The 22,711-nt window shown below is 38.0% G+C and overlaps 1 protein-coding gene across 1 annotated transcript in view; it reads left to right on the top strand.

The window, feature by feature from the left end:
* Positions 1 to 1,451: 1,451 nt before the first annotated feature.
* LOC140240294 (uncharacterized) overlaps positions 1,452 to 22,711 on the top strand; it is an 88,785-nt gene continuing 67,525 nt past the window's right edge. Inside the window, exons 1-2 of the mRNA XM_072320106.1 lie at positions 1,452 to 1,478; positions 3,839 to 4,008. Coding sequence (XP_072176207.1) covers positions 1,452 to 1,478; positions 3,839 to 4,008 — 197 coding nt within the window. The remainder of the gene's footprint in view (positions 1,479 to 3,838; positions 4,009 to 22,711) is intronic.

The raw sequence follows: 22,711 nt of genomic DNA on the forward strand, positions 1-22,711 counted from the left end.
ATGGCTGAGAATTGAGTACTTCCACATTGTGCTAGAGCTCCAGTGATGAGTCCTTCCCTCCTGAGTCTCATGTTGTCTCAGCTTGTCTGCTGTACTGGTTTGGTCCACTTAGAGGACAGGTTCACCTTAAAGGCATAATTTCCTAATTGCAGATGAAGCAAAAACCCAGCATTGGTGCTTCAAAATAATTCTAAATTGTAAGTTAAGGATAGAAACAACCAATGTAAAAAAATTGAAACAATATAATCGATGTTAAGTATTGTTATATTTAATACAAACTGTGAACAATAGTTATAATAAAATGTTTCTAGACTAAACCCTCTACAGTTATGGTTTTATAAAGAAAAATAGTGATATCTCCTTACATTTTAGCCTTTATTGCAAAAATGTATGGTAGGCTGTTTTGTAATACAACTGACCTAAACATTATGCATCAAAAGTGATATCTTGAACATTTTTAAATCACTGCTCAGAAATGTAAACAGGACCTTTCATAAATATGTGGATTGAGTGAATACAGCATAATTAGTAGAATACATCAGTGAAAGTTTGAGGAAAATCAGATAATCTATTTAAAAGTTATGGATTTTTGAAGTTTCAGTGCCGCAGTTGCTCGATGAGCAGACTACTACAGTTTGTGATGTCACGACTACTGCAGTTTGTGATGTCACATACACTGTATAGAAAATGTGTAAAGAACAATTTTTTACTGTTCTTACATAATAAAAGAGCACTTGACTTGCCTCTTTCAGAAGGCAGGGGGAATAATATTACCCCTAATATATGTCAGTAAGAAGTTGAGGGAATGTGCACTTTTCAAAAAATTTTGCAGATTCTCCTTATTTCTTTATATCATTCTACACATGTGACGTCACGAACTGTAGTAGTCTTTTCATCTAGTGATGGCAGCATTGAAAATTTAAAAATTCATAACTTTTGGACAGATTGTCCTATATTCCTCAAACTTTCATTCAATCTACACATAGGGTGAACTTGTCCTGTAGATACGATATCTCCTGCATTCTGTAATCTCTCGTACTTGTATCTCATTCAACATGTTCCATGGCCTGTTGTGCACATAACAGATGGTAGAGATTGTTGTCAGCCTTCTCAAGGTTGTTAACTTTTACTCTTTTGGTGCAAACTTTTATTCTTTTGCAGTATTTGATACTTTTTTTTTTTTGGGGGGGGGGGCAAAAATACTGCAGGTTTCATGGAAAATACTGTTTTTCCCAAATTATATTACCACACATGTCTATTTGCAGGAAAGGTAAGAATACTGTTTTCCCCACCAAAGATATGCATTTTCAGACCTTAAAATACTTCAGTGCTGTTTTCAGTGTTGGGATCCATGTCCTTATGTGGTACAGAATATAATCTGACAAGTCCACGCTGTGATACTTATCAGTATTTCACAAGAATTTGTGACGCTTGATGTGCATTTTTTCATCATGGTCATGTTGGCTTTTACAGATGGAGTAAGATCAGATGAATGGTAGGAGGTGAATACAGACATAAAATTCAAAACTTGTTGAATTGCAAAAATGTCTGTGATTTTCCATGAGTTGGTAATATTAGTCGCATCCGTCCGTCCAACTTCATAGAGGGAATGATGTCATCAAATTGAACTGTTAGACAAAATTCTTTGCTAGATTTTATGTTTTTGTCATGAAAGCATAAAGAATAAGATGTATCCTTTGCATTATAGTAATTCTTTCTAATAAGAACCCAGTAACAGTGATATCTAGGAGGAAAGAGAGTGCAATCGCCAAGTTTATGGACCAAACACAAAAACATGATTTCTTTTTAAAATTCTATTTCTGTTTCAAACCAGCAGGAGAGTTGTAAAGTGATCATGTCATCATCTCACAGAATTTTTGTGTATGGTTATATAACCAATATTACTTTTTGCTGAAAATGCTTCAAAAATTAGGCCTACAGACCACATTCACATACATTCAGATAGGACCTATGTATGTGTACACATGCATACACACACACCAATGAAAAGAAGATTTGGGGTGTAACACTATCACTTTATCATATCTTTTTTTTTTCTCACTTTGGTTTAGGAAACCCCTCTCACTTTACTGAACTCATACAAGAATCAGCACTAACCATGCTATATTTAGTGGAAAGATACTTACAATAATTGTCTTATTTACATGTTTTGTATATGTTTGCTGTCCAATACTATTGCTTATGTTTATTTATTTGTGTAATACATGTAATATATTATTTGAAATCCCAGCACTTATTATTCTTAGATTTTGAGTCTTGAAATTTGTATTCAATCTTTATTTGATTGAATGTGGAAATAATCAGATGAAACAAACAAACAATATTCACATTTATTGGGAGTTTGATTATATCTGTATTGATAAACACCTGTTCAGAAGGGTGTGACCGTACGTACTGAATTGTAAATAGTCACAGTGGTTGAAAACATGGCTGCCTTGTTCAATATAAAGAGAGCTGAACATGTGCAGCTATAGAGATATTTGTCAATGTTACATTAAATGAAACTGGTTTTGAGTAATTCTAAGATCATCCTGATGTAAGTGACCAGGTTTGTGTTCAGCTTATTCTTTTTTTTTTGTGTATATGTGTAGAGTGCATGGGACGGAGCATTGCGTATTGAGGCAGGTTCTTGAATACAGTGCGCTATGTATAGATCATAATTGGAGTTGATGCGCAGATGCATTCTCCCAAATTTAGTGACTTGCTGACAGAAGCAAAATGAAGACGGGGCTGCTTCAGATGGCGGGTACATTTCCCTGAAGTGCTTCGAGTGTTGCGGGCAGAATTCGTCAAGACGTTTTGAAGAGAAAAGCATACATCTGTGCATAGCGTGTATTTCTGTCCATTCTAGCCCCTGTTTAAGTGCTTGTTTTCTTCTCCAATTCTCAACATGGCTACTGCCTTGCTTTTCATCTGGTTTTCTTTCTGTCCTTGTCAGGTTTCCTCCCTGCAACTATTTGAAAAGTGTCTCCCTCTTGCTTTTCCTTCATATTCCTGTGTTTTTTGCAAAGTTCCAGTTTGTTCAAAAGGCTCTTGTACTTTACCTTTACCTTGTTCTCTGCAATGTCAACTTTCCTCCAAGGCACAGGAAGTGCGCTTTCTATTTCTTTTTCTCTCCCATTTTTATTTTGTTTTTATTTCATTTTTCCTCGATTGCCGTGCATTTACAACAAAATACTTGAACTCTAGAATTGAGATGAAGACGGAAAGATGCAGTTGTGGTATGATGAAAGGAACAAAAGCCTTCTTGGCCTTGTCAAGTCATTTTCTCAACTGATATTTGAAGAGAGGTAGAAATCAAGTTTCAAAACTCTGAAATTCCAATTCTTTGCACAGCTATTCATGCCGTAGTTATGATGATTTGCAGTGATTTTCATGATGATCCTTCTGTTTTTGGTAGCATTTTGGTTTATTGCAGCATTCGTTTGATGCAGTGGCCAACAAAATAGGCTGGTTGTCCTGCTGCTGTGCACTGCTGGACAACCGTTCAATACGCTTTTGGGTCATGCAGCAGAAACCCAAACTCTAGTCATTGGTTGTGTTAGGCAGGTTGTTTTCACACACAGGTTCTTAACTACGCATTTTCTTGGTGGGGGGATTTTGATGTGGTTGCTATGGGTAAGTGGTTGTTATAGACAGATGGTCACTATAGAGCAGGTTTGAATATTTCAAATTTCATAAAATTCTTCTGTTGAGCTGTTTTATTGGAACTGATTAACAAATTGTCCTACATCAATATAAATTTAGGTAAAAATAGTAAAAATGAATTTGAATCTGTGTTTCAAAGATATATCTGTATTTTTATCTCTTTTTGCAGGTGTGTGGCTGCAGTAAGGAGCAGTACTACGCTCTGAAGCAGAGAGTGGAGGAAAGCAAACAGCGGATAAACCTGATGGAGAGTGAATTCTTGCAGAGCACGCTGTACACGGAGAATGAGCTGGATGAGTGTAGGGAAGAGTACAGGCTGCTGCAGCAGAAGTACAATGCGTAAGTACACACACTCTTTTTTATGTCTCTTTTCCTGTCTTTTCACAGAGGCTGAGGTTAGCCTTGTGTCCAGACTGTATGTTTTAACATCTTCCTGGCTGTATTCTTTCCTGTATCAAAAGTTGTTGTTGTTGTTGTTGTTGTTGTTGTTGTTGTTGTTGTTGTTGTTGTTGTTGTTGTTGTTGTTGTTGTTGTTGTTGTTGTTGTTGTTGTTGTTGTTGTTGTTGTTGTTGTTGTTGTTGTTGTTGTTGTTGTTGTTGTTGTTGTTGTTGTTGTTGTTGTTGTTGTTGTTGTTGTTGTTGTTGTTGTTGTTGTTGTTGTTTGTTTTGTTTTGTTTTTTTTTTGGGGGGGGGGTGTCTGTGATATATACTCCTACCTCATTACGTCTGCCCAGCACATATACCATGATAGAAGCACAGTATTGTGAGTACCAGGTATGAATTAATATCCCTTCCACCTTGCCAGGCTAGGATTATCCTTATTGGCTATATTTTTCGGACAATCCAGACCACATATTTAATGTCTCTTTCTTGTGTGGCCTGGTATTCAGCAAGCATTTGCACCAGTCCTCTGTAATGCATCCTTCTAATGAAAGTATGATACATCTAAGATTATGTGCCACCATCCCTTCCACCTTGCCAGTGCTAACATCATCTTTCTTTTCTATGTGATACTTCACTGTTCTACATAGCCTGTCCAGAAAGCTTTGGTTCCCCCCCCCCAAAAAAAAAGAAGAAATATTCTACCCCTTTCTTTTACATTCCCAGTTCTCTCTCCACCCTGCATGATCTGGTATTCAGTGAGCACTTACCTTTGTCTTGAGTCAAGGCTACAAGTGTATCCCTCAGTTTTCAATTCCAATGTAAAAAGGCAGATGCTCCAAGGAGGTGGTTGTATCACAGTCTTGAAGTATTATGAGCAAGAACATACACCTATGTATTTGCACTAAAAATCGTCGCCGGTCAGACGAACCGACGAATCACTCGATTTTGGGTCAAATTTTCCATTTTGAGATTTTCAATCATTTCGATAGTAGATATTCCATGCTACATATTCTGAAATTCTCAGTGTGTAATTCGGTGTAATCTTTACGTAGTTGTCACTTTTGTAGAAGTATGTAATTCCATTTGTGAAAATTATTTGTTTTCCCCATAGACGCGTGTGTTAAAACAATCAGGCGATTCGACGGTTCGGTGACCGCGCGTACTAGTACGCGCGGTCACCGAACCGACGAATCAGTGCGCATTGACTTGCGTGTAATTTTTGAGATTCAACCGTTCATTGACCGCGCGCACAGTGCGCGTACTATGTAATACTTGCGTTGACAATGACAACGCTCAATGTACATATGTACATATGGACACACATGGAAAATGACAACGTTCTTTGCAGACCGAAAATACATGCATGCAGCTCTTTGACGATTTCCTGCTTATTTGTTAACAATACAATTCGATAAAAACTTCACAAGTTGGAGCAAGAATTGAAGTCTGATGTACTACAAAAATAATTGGAAATTATTGACATGAAAGTGTAGCAACCATAAAGTCAAAAATGGGTTAACTTCAAACGTGATTTTCTCGAATTGTCATTCTTACGCAAACCTGAGGGATTCGTCGGTTCTTGTGACCGGCGACGAAATGATACAGTAGATCAATATCTTCAGAAGATATACACAAACATATTTCATGGAGTACAACAGATTGTTTCAACACTGTTCTGTGTTTATTGTCACTTGATCATATAAAAGGAGCCTAATAATGCATGCTTTGGTTTGTATAATAGATTTGATTTGCTGCAGGGTATCTTCAAATGAACTCAAAGATAATTTTGTTTTCTCTGTTCTATCATTGAAAGGGATAGTCTCTTCCCACACTGATACATTTCTTGATATGATGAATACTGACAAAAGATGAAGAGCCCATGGTGTACACAGTGATAGGCTTATCCAGGGCTGCACACTAACTCATTTTTTCTACTGGTTCGACCTGTCTGTCGGACCAGTAGGTACCCAGTGTTTTGCTGGCCCATTCCTGAAAAAGTTGCTGGTCCGACAGTGATTTTTACTGGTCAGGGACCGTCGGACCAGTGCCAGTGTGCAGCGTTTGCTTATCCATATAAGTTAGAAACAATAAGGCCCTTTAACTTTTTGAAGAAATAAAAAAAAAATGTGCATGCAATCATGATATGAAAGAACATGACATTGATATCTGTCTATAGATTCTTACTTTTCAATTCTGTCAGTAATATTGACAATGTGTTCAATAAACAGAGGCAATGGAATTTTGATGTAGCGTTTTCAAGAATACTAAATCATCTTTTGTGTAATTTGTAGCCGAGTGTTGGCCTCACATTTTTTCTTTCTTTTTTTGTGGTGTATGTGGAAACTTGCAGTCTGCAAGATGAGTATTTCTTTATCAGATTTAGTAAGTTTTGGGCAGCTTCACTGATCCAATGCATCAGTTGAAAATTGAACATTCAAGGTAATGTTCCTGTATTTTTAAGCCATTCTAAATTTATTCTTGAAATTTGCTTTTTATTTCAGTTTATCCCTGTAAAAAGGAATGATCAGTGTGAGATACCAAAATGTGATACCTTTGAAATGTGGAGTACCTCTTATTCCAAAGGTTAACAGCTACTCTGCTAAACACATTGATTAATGTGATGGGAGCAACTAATGCACAAAATGATGTTTATTGCATGTCACGCAGCAAAACATCACGAGGTAATAAAGTCATGTTATGACTCTCATACTGCAGTAAACAGTGGCTGTGATCAGGCGTTCTTACTTTCATAATGAAATGCACAGAAAAAGAGACCACATTGCATGAGACGCAGATAATGTGTACATGAATGCACATGCCAATTGTGGCATTACAAGATGGGAGATTTGGCAGATGAGGTACCTATGGATTGAAATAACCTTAGCAACGGCAGCTTCATTTCGTCGTCGTGATGAGATTTTGTGCACATTCCAGAATGATTAAACTAGTCTTTATTCATCCTGCATTGCATCTCTCAAATTGATGACATTTTTTGTTTCATAAAAGCTATACCACCCCCAGACATACCCGTAAATGTAGTCTCTGTAAAGAACATAATGTAAAGCAATCGCTCTATCCTATTTGCCATATCTGTACATATTACAAGAATATTAGTTAGAGAGAGATAGATAGATGGAGAGACAGATAGATAGAGAGATAGAGAGGGTGGGAGAAAGACAAAAGAGATGAAAATTTTATGCCATGACTGAGCCAGCGTAGAACATGAGCATTTGCTGGACGCTATGATTTCCCCAGACATGACTCTTAAGCTAGTCAGTCTTAAAAAAATGCAACAAAATGCCAGTAATATATCCTATCTTGACTCATCTGTAAGTAGTAAGTGAAGGTTAGTAAGAGAGAGAGAGAGAAAGAGAGACAGTAAATTTCGCACATGTACTTGTATTGACTGAGCCAAATGTAGGACACAAACATTTGCTGGCTGTTACACTCCCTCCAGACATGGCTGTAGAGCTAATTACTCTAAAGAATTCGGTGTGAAGCAATTGATATATTCTATTTTGCCTAAACCTGCAAGCATTGAGAAGATATTACTAAAAGAGAGATAGAGGAACATTTCACACATTTAGTATATGTATATTTTGAATGATCCAATGTAGGATATGAGCATTTGCTGGTTCTTTTTTTGCCCCCAGACATGAAGCTAAAGGTAGTCACTCAAAAGAATACAACATAGAGCAATTCATATACGGTATAATAATAATAATAATAATAATAATAATAATAAAAATAATAATAATAATGACATTTTTATAGTGCATGTAACAAATGAATGTTCCCTATGCGCTTTACAATCTCATCACAAAACATACTGTAATTAACAATTTACTTCCAATACACACCCATGTACAAAAAAAATATCAATTCACAAATAGATAAGTCTACGGTATCCTAATTTACTTCATCTGTAAGTACTAAGGCTGCGTTTATCTAAAAATTTTCTGAGGCAGAATCATGATCCTAAACGCGTTTGAGGCATTTTCAGGGGTTAGATAAACGCGACTGTGTTTTCAAATGCGTTTAGGAACGCCGTTTTGAAACGCCTTTCAAAGGGCGTTTTGAAACGCGTTTGAGACCACGATCGCTGTTCTGTGAGTAGATAAACGCAATGCCGTTTTGAAACGCGTTTATATCTCAAGGTCAAATCCCAGCTGTTTCCGGTTGTACTCTCTACCCATTATTTGTGTGTGACTGAGGAGGCATGTTTTGTGGTTGCAGTTGACCTTTATTTTCCGGATCAAACGGCGCAAAGCAGCTGCGCAGTGACACCACTGGAATCGCGATTGTATGATGGTTAGATAAACGCAGCTCATCGAGAATCGCGTTTCAAACCACGTTTACAAACACTGTTCCAAACGCGTTTGGAAACGTGATTCTCTCTCTCAAGTTAGATAAACGCAGCCTTAGATGATATTGATAAGAGAGAGAGAGAGAGAGAAAGAGAAAGAGGAGAGGAAAATATCACACATATATACTGTATATGCCGAATATTTTGCGAGGTTTTTAGTTTTGCGATTTTGCAAGTCGGATGCTATTCGCAAAATTAAAGAGACTTGAAAATAATGACTCTGATCCCGATATAAATGTGATGCACGTGTGTACCTTTCTCCATTCAGTACAGTACTCCATGATCACAAATTTAACCATTCGCAAAATCGTCGGGAAGTCCGATTCGCGAAATCTAGACGCACTAAATATATGGTGTATCCAGTAAACAACAAACAAACAAAGAAACCCACAAGAACAACAAAAACATATTTTTTTTCTGTGTGTGTGTGTATATGTTTATGTGTGAATTTTTTGAATGATCTATTGTATCCAGGTCTACTCACATCTATCAAGTGAAGTGGTGAAATTTGAGCCAGGGTTCAAACAATAACAACAGCAACACTCTTGTCTTGATTGGGAAGTACAAGAAGAGGCACTATGTGTGCATTATGAGCAACAGAGGAGTTGGCCATTTTTGCTTGAAATTTTGTGCCTGGTTTGTTTTATTGGCAAAAGAAATTGATCTTACAGCAGCAAAGCATCAATTTTCAATTGTGGAAGGGTGGGGGGGGGGGCATTCGTCAGTTTCCATGGCAACCATCCAGGGTATTCACCATTGCGTTTCCTACATCTAATAAGATTTATTCTTTGAAAAAATAACAACAGAAAAAAAAATACGGAAGTGAATAAAAGGAGAGGCAGTGAAGGCTGTGGACATTGAGGGGTAGAGTGAGGAAAACACAATTGATCGCCCCAGTGGATTTGAGTAATGAATAATAAAAGGTTTATGACCAAAAGAAAACTCACTTGATTGCTGGGTAATAGAATAAGTGGATGTCATTCTCTCCCAGTGAAATTTTGCATCTTGATAGAAAAGTGCAGGGTTTTGCCGTGCTACCTCTCCATAGGAAAAAAAAATCACTATTGTCCACCTGAGGCAACTTTTATGTGATTATTTAGTAATTCCTTTGTGGAATAAAAGGTCAGGCTGTGATGATTTTTTGCTGTTCATTGGGAGTTTGTTGAATGGGAGCTCTGTGGTCTGACGCCATAATTCAAACTTATCCTTTCCAAACACGTGCTGGAGTCTGCACTATGTACACACACAATACATGAAAGTACATTTAAGTTCAGCAGGTATTTAACAAGATGCTAATGATTAAATCCAGTTATGCACAGTACAGTCTGCTTTTAATGGGAAGAAATTGAATACATGTACCTAAATGTGCATGGTACTTTATAAAAGTGGTGGTTGCAGACTGCATTTAGCATGTATGTAACATTCGCAATCATATTGGTAGTGTATTTTTAATGTTTGTTGTAAAATATTTGGCTTTTTTTTTTTTCAGATTGTTTAATCTGAGAGGGTTGGAATGTAATGATAAAAAATATTGAAACTGGATGTGACTTATCATATTTAATCTTAAGGTCACCGCACACTACACAACTTTGCCATAATCACCTGTCATACGACCTTAAGATTGAAAGTGTGACGTCACCAGACTTGCCAGTTTTCAGTCGTGTAACTGGATCTTAAAGCCAGACGTAGAGATTTGACGTATCATATTTTCACAGCCAGTCAGCCAATCACGCTACAGCATTATGTACTGAAGCCAGTACGGTCGTAAGTCTAGCTGTGTAGTCTGATCGCATAGTGTGCAGTATGGAGTCGTACGACTGGTCGTATGACGCGGCTTGCTTCCAGAGTCATGTGATCAGTCTGATCTTGTAGCATGTGGTTGGCTTAAGTTGAACTGCCTTGGAAAACTGCATGATTAGATTCATCTTTATTCCTTTGAAATATAAAGCCATATGAATCAACCAGCTCATCCCTGGCTAGATGGAACCTATCACATTTAGGATGCATGGCAAAGTGTTAGCTGAGCTTATTAGCAGAGCGTAATGGAGGTCAAGAGACTGAGTTCAGCATTAAAGGACAAATTAAGTAGACCCTCTACCCCCCCCCCCTTCCCCCGATAAAATAAACATTTCTTGTAAGAGATTAAGAGACCCATTAATCATTTTTAAAACTGATGAGAAAATGAATGCATTTTCATTTCACATCCCTTTAGCGAGAAGGCATTTTGATCTGATACAGACACATTCGCTGATGGTGGTAACCACCGCTTTGAATTCTACAGAAGTCACTTACTTTCCTTGTGCATTTTAATCTTAGGATAACACAGGTAACCCATGGCAACCCTGAGAATTAGGTGTCTGCCTGGGGCTGCTTCACCTCGCATTTAACCAATATATTCAGAGTGCATTGCATTGTATCAATGCAGGCTAAATGACTGTAATGGCGTGCTAAACTCGGGGCAAAACGTATCTCCAATTGTTGATACAAAACAACCGTATGCATTTGAATTTTGTTGAAGGCCGTCCTCTTGTTGGCACAGAATACAAGAGACAGCACTTTACCCCATGGCATTCGTTTGGTTAGGATCTAACACTGACAAGACAGCTTGTGCAGCTCATCTAGGTACGGCATGGTGGTTGAATGACTCAGGCCACCGCGCCTCAGGTGAGCATGATGCTGATACGTGTTGCTTGCTCACCTTGCTTCATTTTCCCCACCTTTGGATCTAATGGAGGACAGTAATGATATGGCAGAGTGGTAGATAGATAGATAGATAGATAAATAGTCAGAGAGATAGCTAGATAGATTGATAGATAGATATATAGTCAGATGGATAGTCAGATAGGTAGATAGATAGATAGATAGATAGATAGATAGATTGATAGATATATAGTCAGATGGATAGTCAGATAGGTAGATAGATAGATAGATAGATAAATAGATAGATAGATATATAGTCAGATAGATAGATAGGTAGAGAGATAGTCAGATAGATAGATAGAGAGATAGATAGAAGGGAAAAATGAGAAAATTAAGCATGACAAGATGGAAATAAGAATGAGAAAGAGAAAACGTGAAAAGGAAAGGCAAAGAATTAAATGTAACAGGATGGAGATTAAAATGAAAAAGAGAGTGAGAGAGACTGGAAGCCAAAAAGGAATGAAGAAATTGAGTATGTCATCAAAATTATTGAGACAAAGAGGCAAAGAGATATGTAGGCAGATAGATAGTCATGGTGTGTATGGTTGAATAGAGTAATAGGTACATCCATAGAAAGATGGATTAAGTGAGAATAGGGATAGAAAGATAGTAGCAGGTCGACACATGAGAAAGTGGAGAGTATGGAAGTAGGTAAGGGGAGATGAGAGTATGGAGATAGATAAATAAAGAGAGAAGGGAAGAGGGAGGGGAAGGGATGGAAGAGAGAGACAAGACAGGAGGAAATGTGCTCCCGAAGAATGTGCCGCAAGCAATTTTATTTTCCAGTTCAATGAATTGTTTTTTTCTCCTCGTGGTATATGAGGGGTGATTGCATCGGACCATGTGTAATGATCATATAAGGGGGCACATTCATGGGTTGCAATGGGTGGGGGCTTGGAACACATCGGTACTGGGCGACATTTCAGATGGGAAAGGTTAGAGTGTTCGTCATGGAAAGAGTGCTTCAGTGAAGCATGGTTTTATTTAAAAAGCCTTGGAAGTTTAACGCGAGAGGGAGATTCTTGATGTCTGTAAAACTGACGGCTAGAATTAGGAAGGGGGAGATAAAGGGAAAAAAAAAAGTTTTTTGTTAGATGCTTCCCTACCATCTTGATGTGTTTAGTTGCTTTGAGCATATTACTTGATCAAATGTTTATTAGTTGATCAAATGTTTATTACTTGATCAAATGTTTATTACTTGATCAAATGTTAATTACTTGATCAAATGTTTGTTACTTGATGGAATAGAAATATTTGCACTATTCCCCTTGATAGGCATTAGGGACATCACATATTTTGTGTGGATAATATGTGTTTCATTAAAGAAAGAGAATGAAATGAGTATATCAGTTTGAATAATGCCATCAGCCCTCTCCTTTTGTTCTATTTGTTCTTTTATATACTGTTTCAAATTTTGTGAGGCACCTTCATATTTTCTTGTGTGGCATCTCATAGGATAATACATTCACAAGAAACAACAAATTGTATAATTGGTGACATTGGTCTGAGCAATTCCATAATGATGATATCCTGACCTTTCTTCACATGCATATTTTAGTTTGATATACCTGTGATGATAGACATACCGAGGATAACAGAAAAAAAAAGAAGAAGGCTGTTTACATTTTCAGTGAAAGTGAAAAGGCAATAGTGTAGGGATGTTATACTCCTGAGGCTCTCATTTTGCTCTGAAAGCTACTCTGTGATTGCTTTTTGCTGAAGTTTCATCAACAACCTTTCCAAACTGCTCAACTCATAATACATCCAAATATAGAAAGCCCCCTCAGAGGGCAGAATTCTCACTTTTTCTTTGTCGTATTTGGCTCACCCCATACTGAACATTAAAAAGCTCACGTTGATTATCCGCCACTTGGACACATCGAAAACATTGAACCGCAACAGCCCTGCAAAATTTATGGCCGAAATGGGATGACTTCGGTCACCACCCATTTCCAGGGGTGACAACATGTGATGCGGTCCCGCTCCCGAGTAGTCTCCGTGTTTCGTCCATGATAATAAGCTCCTTGGCCCTGGAGGGACTTCTGACTTTATGCATCTTGGACGTTTTGGGCATCTGCGCACTGGGGCCTGCTTAACCTTTTAAATTATCCATCTTGCCTGGCCTTTCGGGAAAAGAACATCACAACCACCATCTCATCATTGATTCCACTCGCATCTTTAGATGTGCCCCTATCCATCTCTGCCTTGCTCTCCACACGACCTGTGATACCAATGTTGAGCGTATCGCCAAAGGATGCTTAAGGATCTTTGATCCTTAATCTTGAATGAGGAGCTATGTTTGAATGCTGTCGTAAATTCGCCGAGGCTACATTACCCATTCGTTGTCCCAGAAATGCTCCCTGCCTGTGCTGGTCTCTCCTCCCCCCTCCCCCCTCCCTCCCCCACCCCCATATTGTACCTTATATGGTTTGAAATGGGTCACGATGTCATCCACTTTAAGGGGAACAACGCACAGCAGCATCCCTGTTCAAACACATGCAGGCTGAGGATGAGGGAGCAGCGTCGGCATAGAGGAGTGTTCTGTCTATATGGAGTTACTTTTAGCAGTCAAGAGCATAATAAAAGGACAAGGCCGCTCGGTACGCATTCCCAATCTATGCTTAGTCTAGGCACTTCAGGATGCATAGGAAGTTTCACCTCAAAGACTTGTGTCTGGAGGCAGTTTCTATGACGATGGTAGAAGACAAAACAAGTGCAAACACTCAATGTAGCAACTTCCCTCAAATTCATATCAATGAGGATAGTCAATAAATTTGTTTGCTTAGATGTCCAGGGGCCAGATAGTCTGATTCTTCTATAACTTTCATTTTTACTTTCTCCATCACAATATATTTGAATCTAATCATTCTTCACTTAATAGCAGTAAAATGCCTGTACTTCTACAGCTTGTACACTGAATCTATAGATTAATCTTGCCTAATGATATTATTCCAATATTGCAATAATTTCATTATTAGAGGCCAAAGTCAAACTTAAAAAAATAGATCACCAAAAGGAGAAGATACTGCAGATCAGCTAAAGTCAGATGGTTTGTTAGATGTGCATGCTTACTTTGTAAAGAGCATACTTGTGCGTGTACACGTATAGTTCGTAAAATGGCTGGCAAATTTTATTGGCTGTCTACCTGTCAAAATGCACCTGAATTTTTTAGTTAACATACCCATGTTGATTTCTTCTTCCATGAAACGGACTCCTTGTCCACAGAACCAATTGAAATTTTTGCAAGTGAAAATACAGCCTCTCAGAATATCTTTCCAAGTTATGACATATGTCTATAAATGGAAACATAGAGTGTAATTTTTGAAGTGCTAACATTGGCTGCTCTACAGAGCTGTTCACCGCCCTTAACTCTTTAAGTGCCACTGACATCTATACTACATGTGATGCCTGTCACATTTTTATGAAGTAGATATGAGAGGGTTAATTGTAAATTTGTCATAACCTTCTGAAGCAAGTCACTGCAAAGTTGACTACATTTAATCTTTAACCCGTTGAGGACGAGTCCCGAGTATACTTGGGCAAGCGTTTATGGGAAATGCGTGTTGTAGCAAAATCAAACTGTCCTTAACGGGTTAAATGCGTCCTACTTCTATATGGGACTATGTAGTATTTCGTCTGGAGTACAGAGCTGCTAAGTCTCCTCGATTCTGCAGGAGCCTCCATTAAAGAATTACATTATCTATTCATGTTCTGCTGAGTGAATGTAATGGTCTCCCTGCTTTGGAAATAATTTTTTAATGGACTGAGATGCATTTAACACACAAATATATCTGTAATTGCTCCTCGGGGTTTCCCCAATTTTGATGGAGGAATACTGGCAGCTAAGCAGAAGAGCAGGCTGTTTCAGGATATTCCACGGACAAAGAGTAGATCACATTCTTATAATTTTCTCCTATTAATTCCTCCTATTAATCAGATTGCTGGAGAAGTACTCAAACAGCTCAAAGAATAAATTACAAAGAAAATTCTTTTAAAGCACCTCTGTGATGGCCATAGATTGTACAAATTCTTCTTGAAATAGGATGCTATCATTTTGAAGTACTTTGCCCCTTTTCTCCACAAGGCCACTTCAGCTTCTTGCCTCTTAACAGAGATGTACCTTCAGCATACTTGTTAATCAATATAATTCTAAGCAGTTAGAAAGTTTTCCATGGATCTTTGCACTTCTTCTCGTGCGAGGAAACTGTTTGAAGATAATTGCCAATTTGTTCGACAAGTCTCTGCTGCAGCGAAAGTCGGCCATTGGGGATTCATTTACAATGTCCATCGTCCTTGAACTGTTTTCGGGTGGGTTACCGAGTGAATGTTGGTAAGAGAAGCCTGTCATTGGAGAGAGGGAAGGAGGGAGATGGAGAGATCGTAGGGAAAGTGTGCATCTCTTCAAGATAGTTTTCCACTCAAGTAATTCAGCTCAAAAGGAGAGAGAGAGAATGCAATGTCCAGGTCTGTGTGAGTCAAGAGCTGTATTGGGTCAGGCGTGTCATCACCGGTGCACGGCTCCTCGATGAGTCATGTTGGAACGTGGTTATTTGGCAAAAATTTGTGATTACTCACCGCTAAATCTTGGAATGCATGGTCCTTTTCCCAAGCGTTCTTTCATTGTGTCTTGTCAAGTGAAGATTTTGATCTAGAATGTGTGACATTGATAAAGTTAGGCGCCACACACAATTTCTTTCAGTTTGTATTACTTTGTCTCTTTGCACCAACCAGATTTTTATTCTTGTAATTGCTGTCGTATGTCTGGTTACACCATTCTGTTGAGCATTTTTCTTAGGCAACAGGTGAAAAGAGGAACCGATAAAACTTACATATGCGTGATAAGCAAGGGAATATGATTCAGACTGTGAGAATAATGCTTCTAGTTGTAGTATCAAGAAAAGCTATAGACAGAAAATACCACAAGGATTGACAAAATGTTATAAGCCAAAGTGAATTATAGGGAAGTGGCAATATGTTTTAGGCAACAACTAAACTAACTTCTTATCACTGTAAATTTATTTTTGGTGTGTCATCTTCAAAATGACCCATATGTGACATTAGTACAAGGTGTATAACCAGTAGACAGAGGATTAGTGTATTGAAGTACAGTTGAACCTCTCGTATCCGGACAAGTCGGGACCGGGGCTCATCCGGATAAGGGATTTGGCCGGATACGGGAGACTCAATGCTTTATACATGTACATACATACACATGTACTGATGTAGCCCATTGTAGTACCACATGTAGTAATGTGTATACTGCAACCTTTTCATTGTTACATTTGGGGATGTTTGGGGATGTTAAAATGTCTGAGGGTAAGCAATTTGGAAGGAAATTTGATGTAATGTATGTTAATCATGTTGGAAGTAATATGTAATTCATGTGTGTTTGTGTAGGAGTTCTCAAGGAGTTGGGTAAAATCACGGCGAGATTGCGTCCGGATAATAGAGAGATCCGGATAAAGGGAGGCCGGATAATAGAGGTTCAACTGTAGTTCAGATCTACCTTTTATAGCAACTTGTCATCTTGTGCCAATTTGCTAACATGTCTGCATTGGTTTATCAATTAGTATACAAATAGTGAATGGTCACGAGTGCAATGGTACGAGATTTCGCACGAGGTGAAAGATAGAGGCGCTCTATTCAACGAGGCAAAGCCGAGTTGAATAGTGCGCCTCATCTTTCACCGAGTGCGAAATCTCGTTCCATTGCACGAGTAAAGACCATACACTATTTGCTTTATACAACGTCCAAGTAGATCTTTGTTATTTGGTTGGAGGATTGTTGGGTAGGTCTAAGTAGGCCTAGAAGTCTATATATGTATGAAAAATATAGCCATACTTACATGTGGATCCACTGCGATTCTCTTTCTGACAGCTAGCGCTCGTACACTAGCACTACGTAGGCCTACATACGCGCATCCGCATGCATGTACCGCACACGTACACTGCGCCGCGCTAGCTGCATGTGATCCTCAATATGCAACACACAGTACATGCAGTACCGTACAATTTCTCGAACCGTGGAATAGAGCGAAAAAATCGAACCAAGTTGCACGCAAAAAAAGAACCAAAATTGCACGGCGCGTTGAATGGAGTACTTATTGAATATCACGTCACCAACAATCCTCCAATCAAATTACAAGGATCTACTTGGACGTAGTATAATAGGTACCGGTACTTGAGTATATGTGTGTCTTTGTGTGTGTGTGTGTGTGCATCCATTTTTGTTTGTAGATGCTGCACATAGGGTTCAATGATGTAGAGGCTCATGATAGAAGTCTTCAGATATATATATATATACAGTTAAACTCGCATAAGTTGATCTTCTCGGGACTGAGCAAAACACATCGACTTAGGCGAGTTTCGACTTGTACGTAAGTCGAAAAAAATCGACTTAAAGTTACACCACACGTACATATGTATAATGTACATGTATGTTGTCTACTCTGGAGCCGAGAGCTGGAGCGGTGTGCCCGATATTTGCCCTTCAGCAAGACACTTTATCCACATTGATGCAGGCCAGGGCTCCACACTATAACTTTTATTTTGGTGGCCCCAAAATGATTGATTTTTATTTTTTGGTGGCCCGAACAAAAAAAAAAAAAAAAAAACAAAAAAAAAAAAACAAAAAAAAAACCAAAACAAGCAAAACTAAATCGGTCCTACGTTCGGTCCGAAAGTTACCGTTATTTATTTCTGCAAACATCCGACAGTTATTTAGCATCGTATGGAGAAGAATATTACTGCTATTCACTTCCGAACGTAAAAACAATCATCTGACATTTATTTTAGCATCTTCTGGAGCCGAATGTTATTGCTATTTACTTTCAAAAGTAAAAGCAAACACCCGACATTTACCTCATCGTCGTACGAAGTTGATTATTATTGTTATTCATTTCCGAACGTCAAAGGGATAATTCGACATTTACTTTAGCATCTTCCGGAGCTGAATGTTAATGTTATTTACTTTCGAACGTAAAAGTAAACATCCGACATTTATTTCATCATCGTACGAAGTTGATTATTATTGTTATTCATTTCCGAACGTCAAAGCAAACATTGGACATTTATTTCAGCATCTTCCGGATACTTTTTTTTTTATCCTTATTCATTTCCGAACGCAAAATCAAATCTCTGACATTCCAAAAGTATAAGCAAACATCCGACATTTATTTTAGTATTATACGGAATCGAATATTACCGTTATTCATTTCCAAAATTAAAAGAGCAAACATCTGACATTTATTCAGCATCTTATGGAACCGATTGTTACCGCTTCATTTCCAAAACTGAAGGCAAACATTCGGCTTTTTTTGGTGTCCCGGCGTGCGTTTTTGGTGACCCCGGTCGCAAATTAACCATTCGCGAAATCGTGATTCGATTCGCGAAAAGACTCCGCTAAATATAAGGCATAGATCGCTACACTCGGCAGGGGCTATACGTCGTCTTTTCACCAGGTCTCGTTACACGACCAAAATCTCGCGTGAGTTCTTGCGTTACCTATCGTCAATGTTAACGAAACATCGTTAATTTGCGCTAGGGATCGTTACTCATCGTTGCTACAAATGTTAATTTTCCCGATCGTTAGTTTGCGTTACTAACGATTCAGGTGAAACCGCTTGCGTTAATGAAACGTTAATGTTTATTTACGCAGTTTCTCTTGGTATATACTGTATGTAAACAAAAACTGGCGTCTCGTGATTTTGACAGTGATTTATTACACAATAAAATCTTATTCGACTTAGGCACAGTGAATTCAATGGTTTTTCCGTGAAAGTGTTCTTGGAATTTCATCGACTTAAGCGAGTATTCGACTTAAAAAATTCGACTTATGAGTGAATTAATACACGTAAGTCAATGGGGAAAAATCGGGACTTTTTAAAATTATCGACTTGCGCGATTATTCGACATATGCGATGTCGACTTAGGCGAGTTTAACTGTATATATATATATATATATATATATATATATTTTTTATCAGTACATCTAACTGTGTCGATTCCAGTTGCTTGCAGTGGGAAAGGAAAGTTCCTTCCATGTGTGTGTGTGTGTGCGCGTGTGTGTTTGTTTGTATATGTGTGTGTTGCTTGTGTGGTGTGTGTATGTTAGTGCGTGGGTCTAGATGATGTGTTAGTGGTGTAAGTTACTGCCTCATAGTTGTTTACCTGTGAAACTGGAAGAGTGATTGATAAGACTGGATATCCTGTTTGTCCAGTATGGAAATAATGGGTTTCCATTATATGCCTGCCTAGCATCTTTGTCTAGTCATAAAAATATCAACAAACTCCTCAGGTAATGGATCTATTTATAGAAATTTGCTATCTTACACCTTCAAAATTGTACACAATTTTATGGTTGTTTGCTGTATTTAGTTGTAAATATTTATGAGCCAAGATTTTACTCCTGAATTATAAAAATTGTGCCTTATTCATTAAAAAATAATGCTTTCATAAGGTTATTCAAACATCTTCCTTTCTTTCTCAAAACAGAAATGAAAACAAACTTTTTCTTTTTTTTTGTGGGGGGGGGGGGCTGTTTGATTTGAAGCTAAATACAATGCTAAGTTTAGATACTTGTCTCTGGAATATGAGGCTGTGTTGATTGAGGATTTTAATCACTGGTTCTACTGCTGGAGACACCAACAGCTGTGTATGCATATTGTGTGTGTAAGCATTTCTTTTTTTTTTTTTTTGGTAGTGTATATTGTTGAGATTCGACCATTTTGAGCGTGTACGTCATCGGCAACTCATTCAGATCACATTCAGGTTGGATGAGAGGCACAGAGATCATCTCCTGAGGTTTGATTTAGGATGCCTTGAATTACCAGTGGAAGTCTAGGCTTGCGTAGCAGGATACTTCGCCCCAAGCAGTGTCGGATACTGACTGAAGATGCATTGTACAGGTGAAATTGTGCTTGATTGTCGAACATACCATTCTTGTGAGGTTAGAAGCAAGATAAACATCAAAACCGAAGCTATACATAACATCAGTGAATGCTTGCTTGTCAAATGATGGAGAACACTTTTTGGTGTTGTTGTTGTCTTCATTGCATCTATTCTTTAAAAAAAAATGTCTCTACTTTTTAGATTTAGTGCCCTACTACATTTGTATAGGAGGTCCTTTTGGGAAATCTATTGTACTAAAGACATACATCTGCCCCTGAGCAATTGATATTTATTAGACATTATTTGATAAGGGGAAAAAAGTCTAATGTTCTAGACTTCTACGCCAGAGCAGTGTGTGCATCTACAGAAGACATACATCACTTCAGTACTCATAATTCAGAAATATTAAGACAGAAATCTCCGGAGTGCTGTTATTTGTACCATTGTTTGAAAATGCAAAGATTTGATTTCAGTTCCAACACACGTGACAATAGAGAGTTTTTTTCATTGCCAGCATGTACAGTTACTGGCTTGTCAGTGTACGCTTGTCAGCCAAGTCACTGTTGTAAAAGGAGAGTTTGACAAATGATTTCATTTAGAGTATGTCTGCTGGTGTGTTTGTTTTAGTGAAGCTCTACTTGGACCAGAACTCACATTTTGACATGACGACGTCACTTGAGAATCCAAGAGTCGCCCTTGTCGGATTGCTGTAGGTCACATGACATGCATCTCTGAGTTCCCTCCATTAGAGCTAGGGACGCTCTCAGCAGGCTATCTTTTATGTTTGCTGTCAGGCTTGTCACATGATGTCACACATGCACAAAGATCTTTACCCACTAAAAGGGTTCAATCAGAAATGTGCTTGGTGATTTCTTTTAAATGTTTAATTTTTTTATTTTGTTTTAATTCATTAATTCATTATGTAGCCAGCCATACACTACATAACACACACACACACATACACACACACTTAATATATATATATATATATATATGCACGATTTATGCAGTATACATGTTAAGTTTTTTTGTTTTACTCTGTTTAACATAGTTCATCTTTGTGAAGTCTAACAGAAAAGTGATTATTTCTGCCGTGATATACCGCACATGCCATAAATTTTGTGAGTCTAATATATATATTTTTTGTTGTTGTGAATTGGGACTTCCCAACAATTTTGCGAGTAGTAAATTTGGTATCATGAAGTACAGTACTGAAAGGAGAAATGTATGACTGCACGTCATATTCATGTAGGGATCAGAGTTAATATTTTCACATGTTTTTAAATTTGCAAACAGCACCTTATTCGTGAAATTTGTGGAAATAAAAACCTTGCAAAATATTTGGTGTATACAGTATGTGATTGAAAAATCACACAAAATTCTTCCTGCCTTCGTAGATCAAAGGAATTGTGTTGTTTATATAGTATTAATCCAAACAGAAAAGAGAAATGAGTGTCCACATTGAGGAGGAAACAAGTTTAATGAACTGATGTCAGTAATAATCTAATGCATTTCAGTATACACACACCTTCTTGTAATAACTTGCTTTGTTATTTTTTTCTGTTCCCAAAAGATTATCTCGCCAGCCTGTGTGCCCATTGCCCTATGAGGTCAGAAAGACTTCATCCTAGCTTCTGGCTTCATTAATCTTTGCAGGATTTGGCCAGAGTATGACTCAGTGTATGTTGAAAAGGAATCTTGGGGACGGTGTCGTTCGGCCAGGGTTGATGTCTTGGCTGTACTTTATATGATGGCCGGAATGGAATGGAATGGGGAAATGTATTTCAATTGTATTTCAGGAAGAAGCTTTTAAGGAAAGTTTCTTATGTCATGCATCATCTTCAGTGTCAACATAGTGGAAGTAGAGCACAAAATACAGACTAGAATGAAATTGTAGTGATAAAAAGAGATATCTTTTATAGCTCCTGGAATTATGACAAGTACTTCATCGCTACAGTAATGAGTTATAGGAGTCGCCTAGTCCCCACATGCTCAAGCAAAATGTACAAGGTGCACACTAAAGTTTGTGCACATATTTGTACCCTTAATGAACATCCAATCATGTGCAAATGCTCAGTGTTTGCTAATAGTACACTTCAGAGGTCTGTACAGCATGCCTTGCAATGCTGCTCTGTGGTAGCAATGCATTCATTTTTGTATCATAATCATTTTTGAGAAGGGGATTCAACAAAGATGAGTAATTAAACTACAAAAGATGACTTTCATCCAGTCGTTTGGTAAAATATAAATTCAAGATACTGGCATCTTTACCATTATCATCATATCTTTGGATGTTCTTTTTGACATTATTAAACTCACCTTTAAGATTCTGTGCACATACATTAAGAAGTCAATCGCAAGCTTATCATGATTACTCTTGGAGTTGCCAGAGTTCTTCATCGTGTAAGGAATATCGAACACATATCCCCGGGCTCAGCCCAAAGCCTAACACGTCATGAAGATTGTGTCCCCATCAGCCGTGGCTTTAGAAATGACACATTTCATTAGGATCAATCCCACTGGCTTGCCTGGACTCTGTCGCCATAATAACTCTGCGCTCATCCTCCCAGCTCAACATATAGTCTGATTTCTTATTTCCACTGTCGACCAAAAATGGCTTTTCATCAGTCATCCCCCCCCCCCTATCTGTTATTCCAATGAACACCTTTCCCACAGATCTTTGATTTTGCATACCTTTTTTCTTG

Source organism: Diadema setosum, chromosome 1, assembly GCF_964275005.1.
Source record: "Diadema setosum chromosome 1, eeDiaSeto1, whole genome shotgun sequence".
NCBI lineage: Eukaryota > Metazoa > Echinodermata > Echinoidea > Diadematoida > Diadematidae > Diadema > Diadema setosum.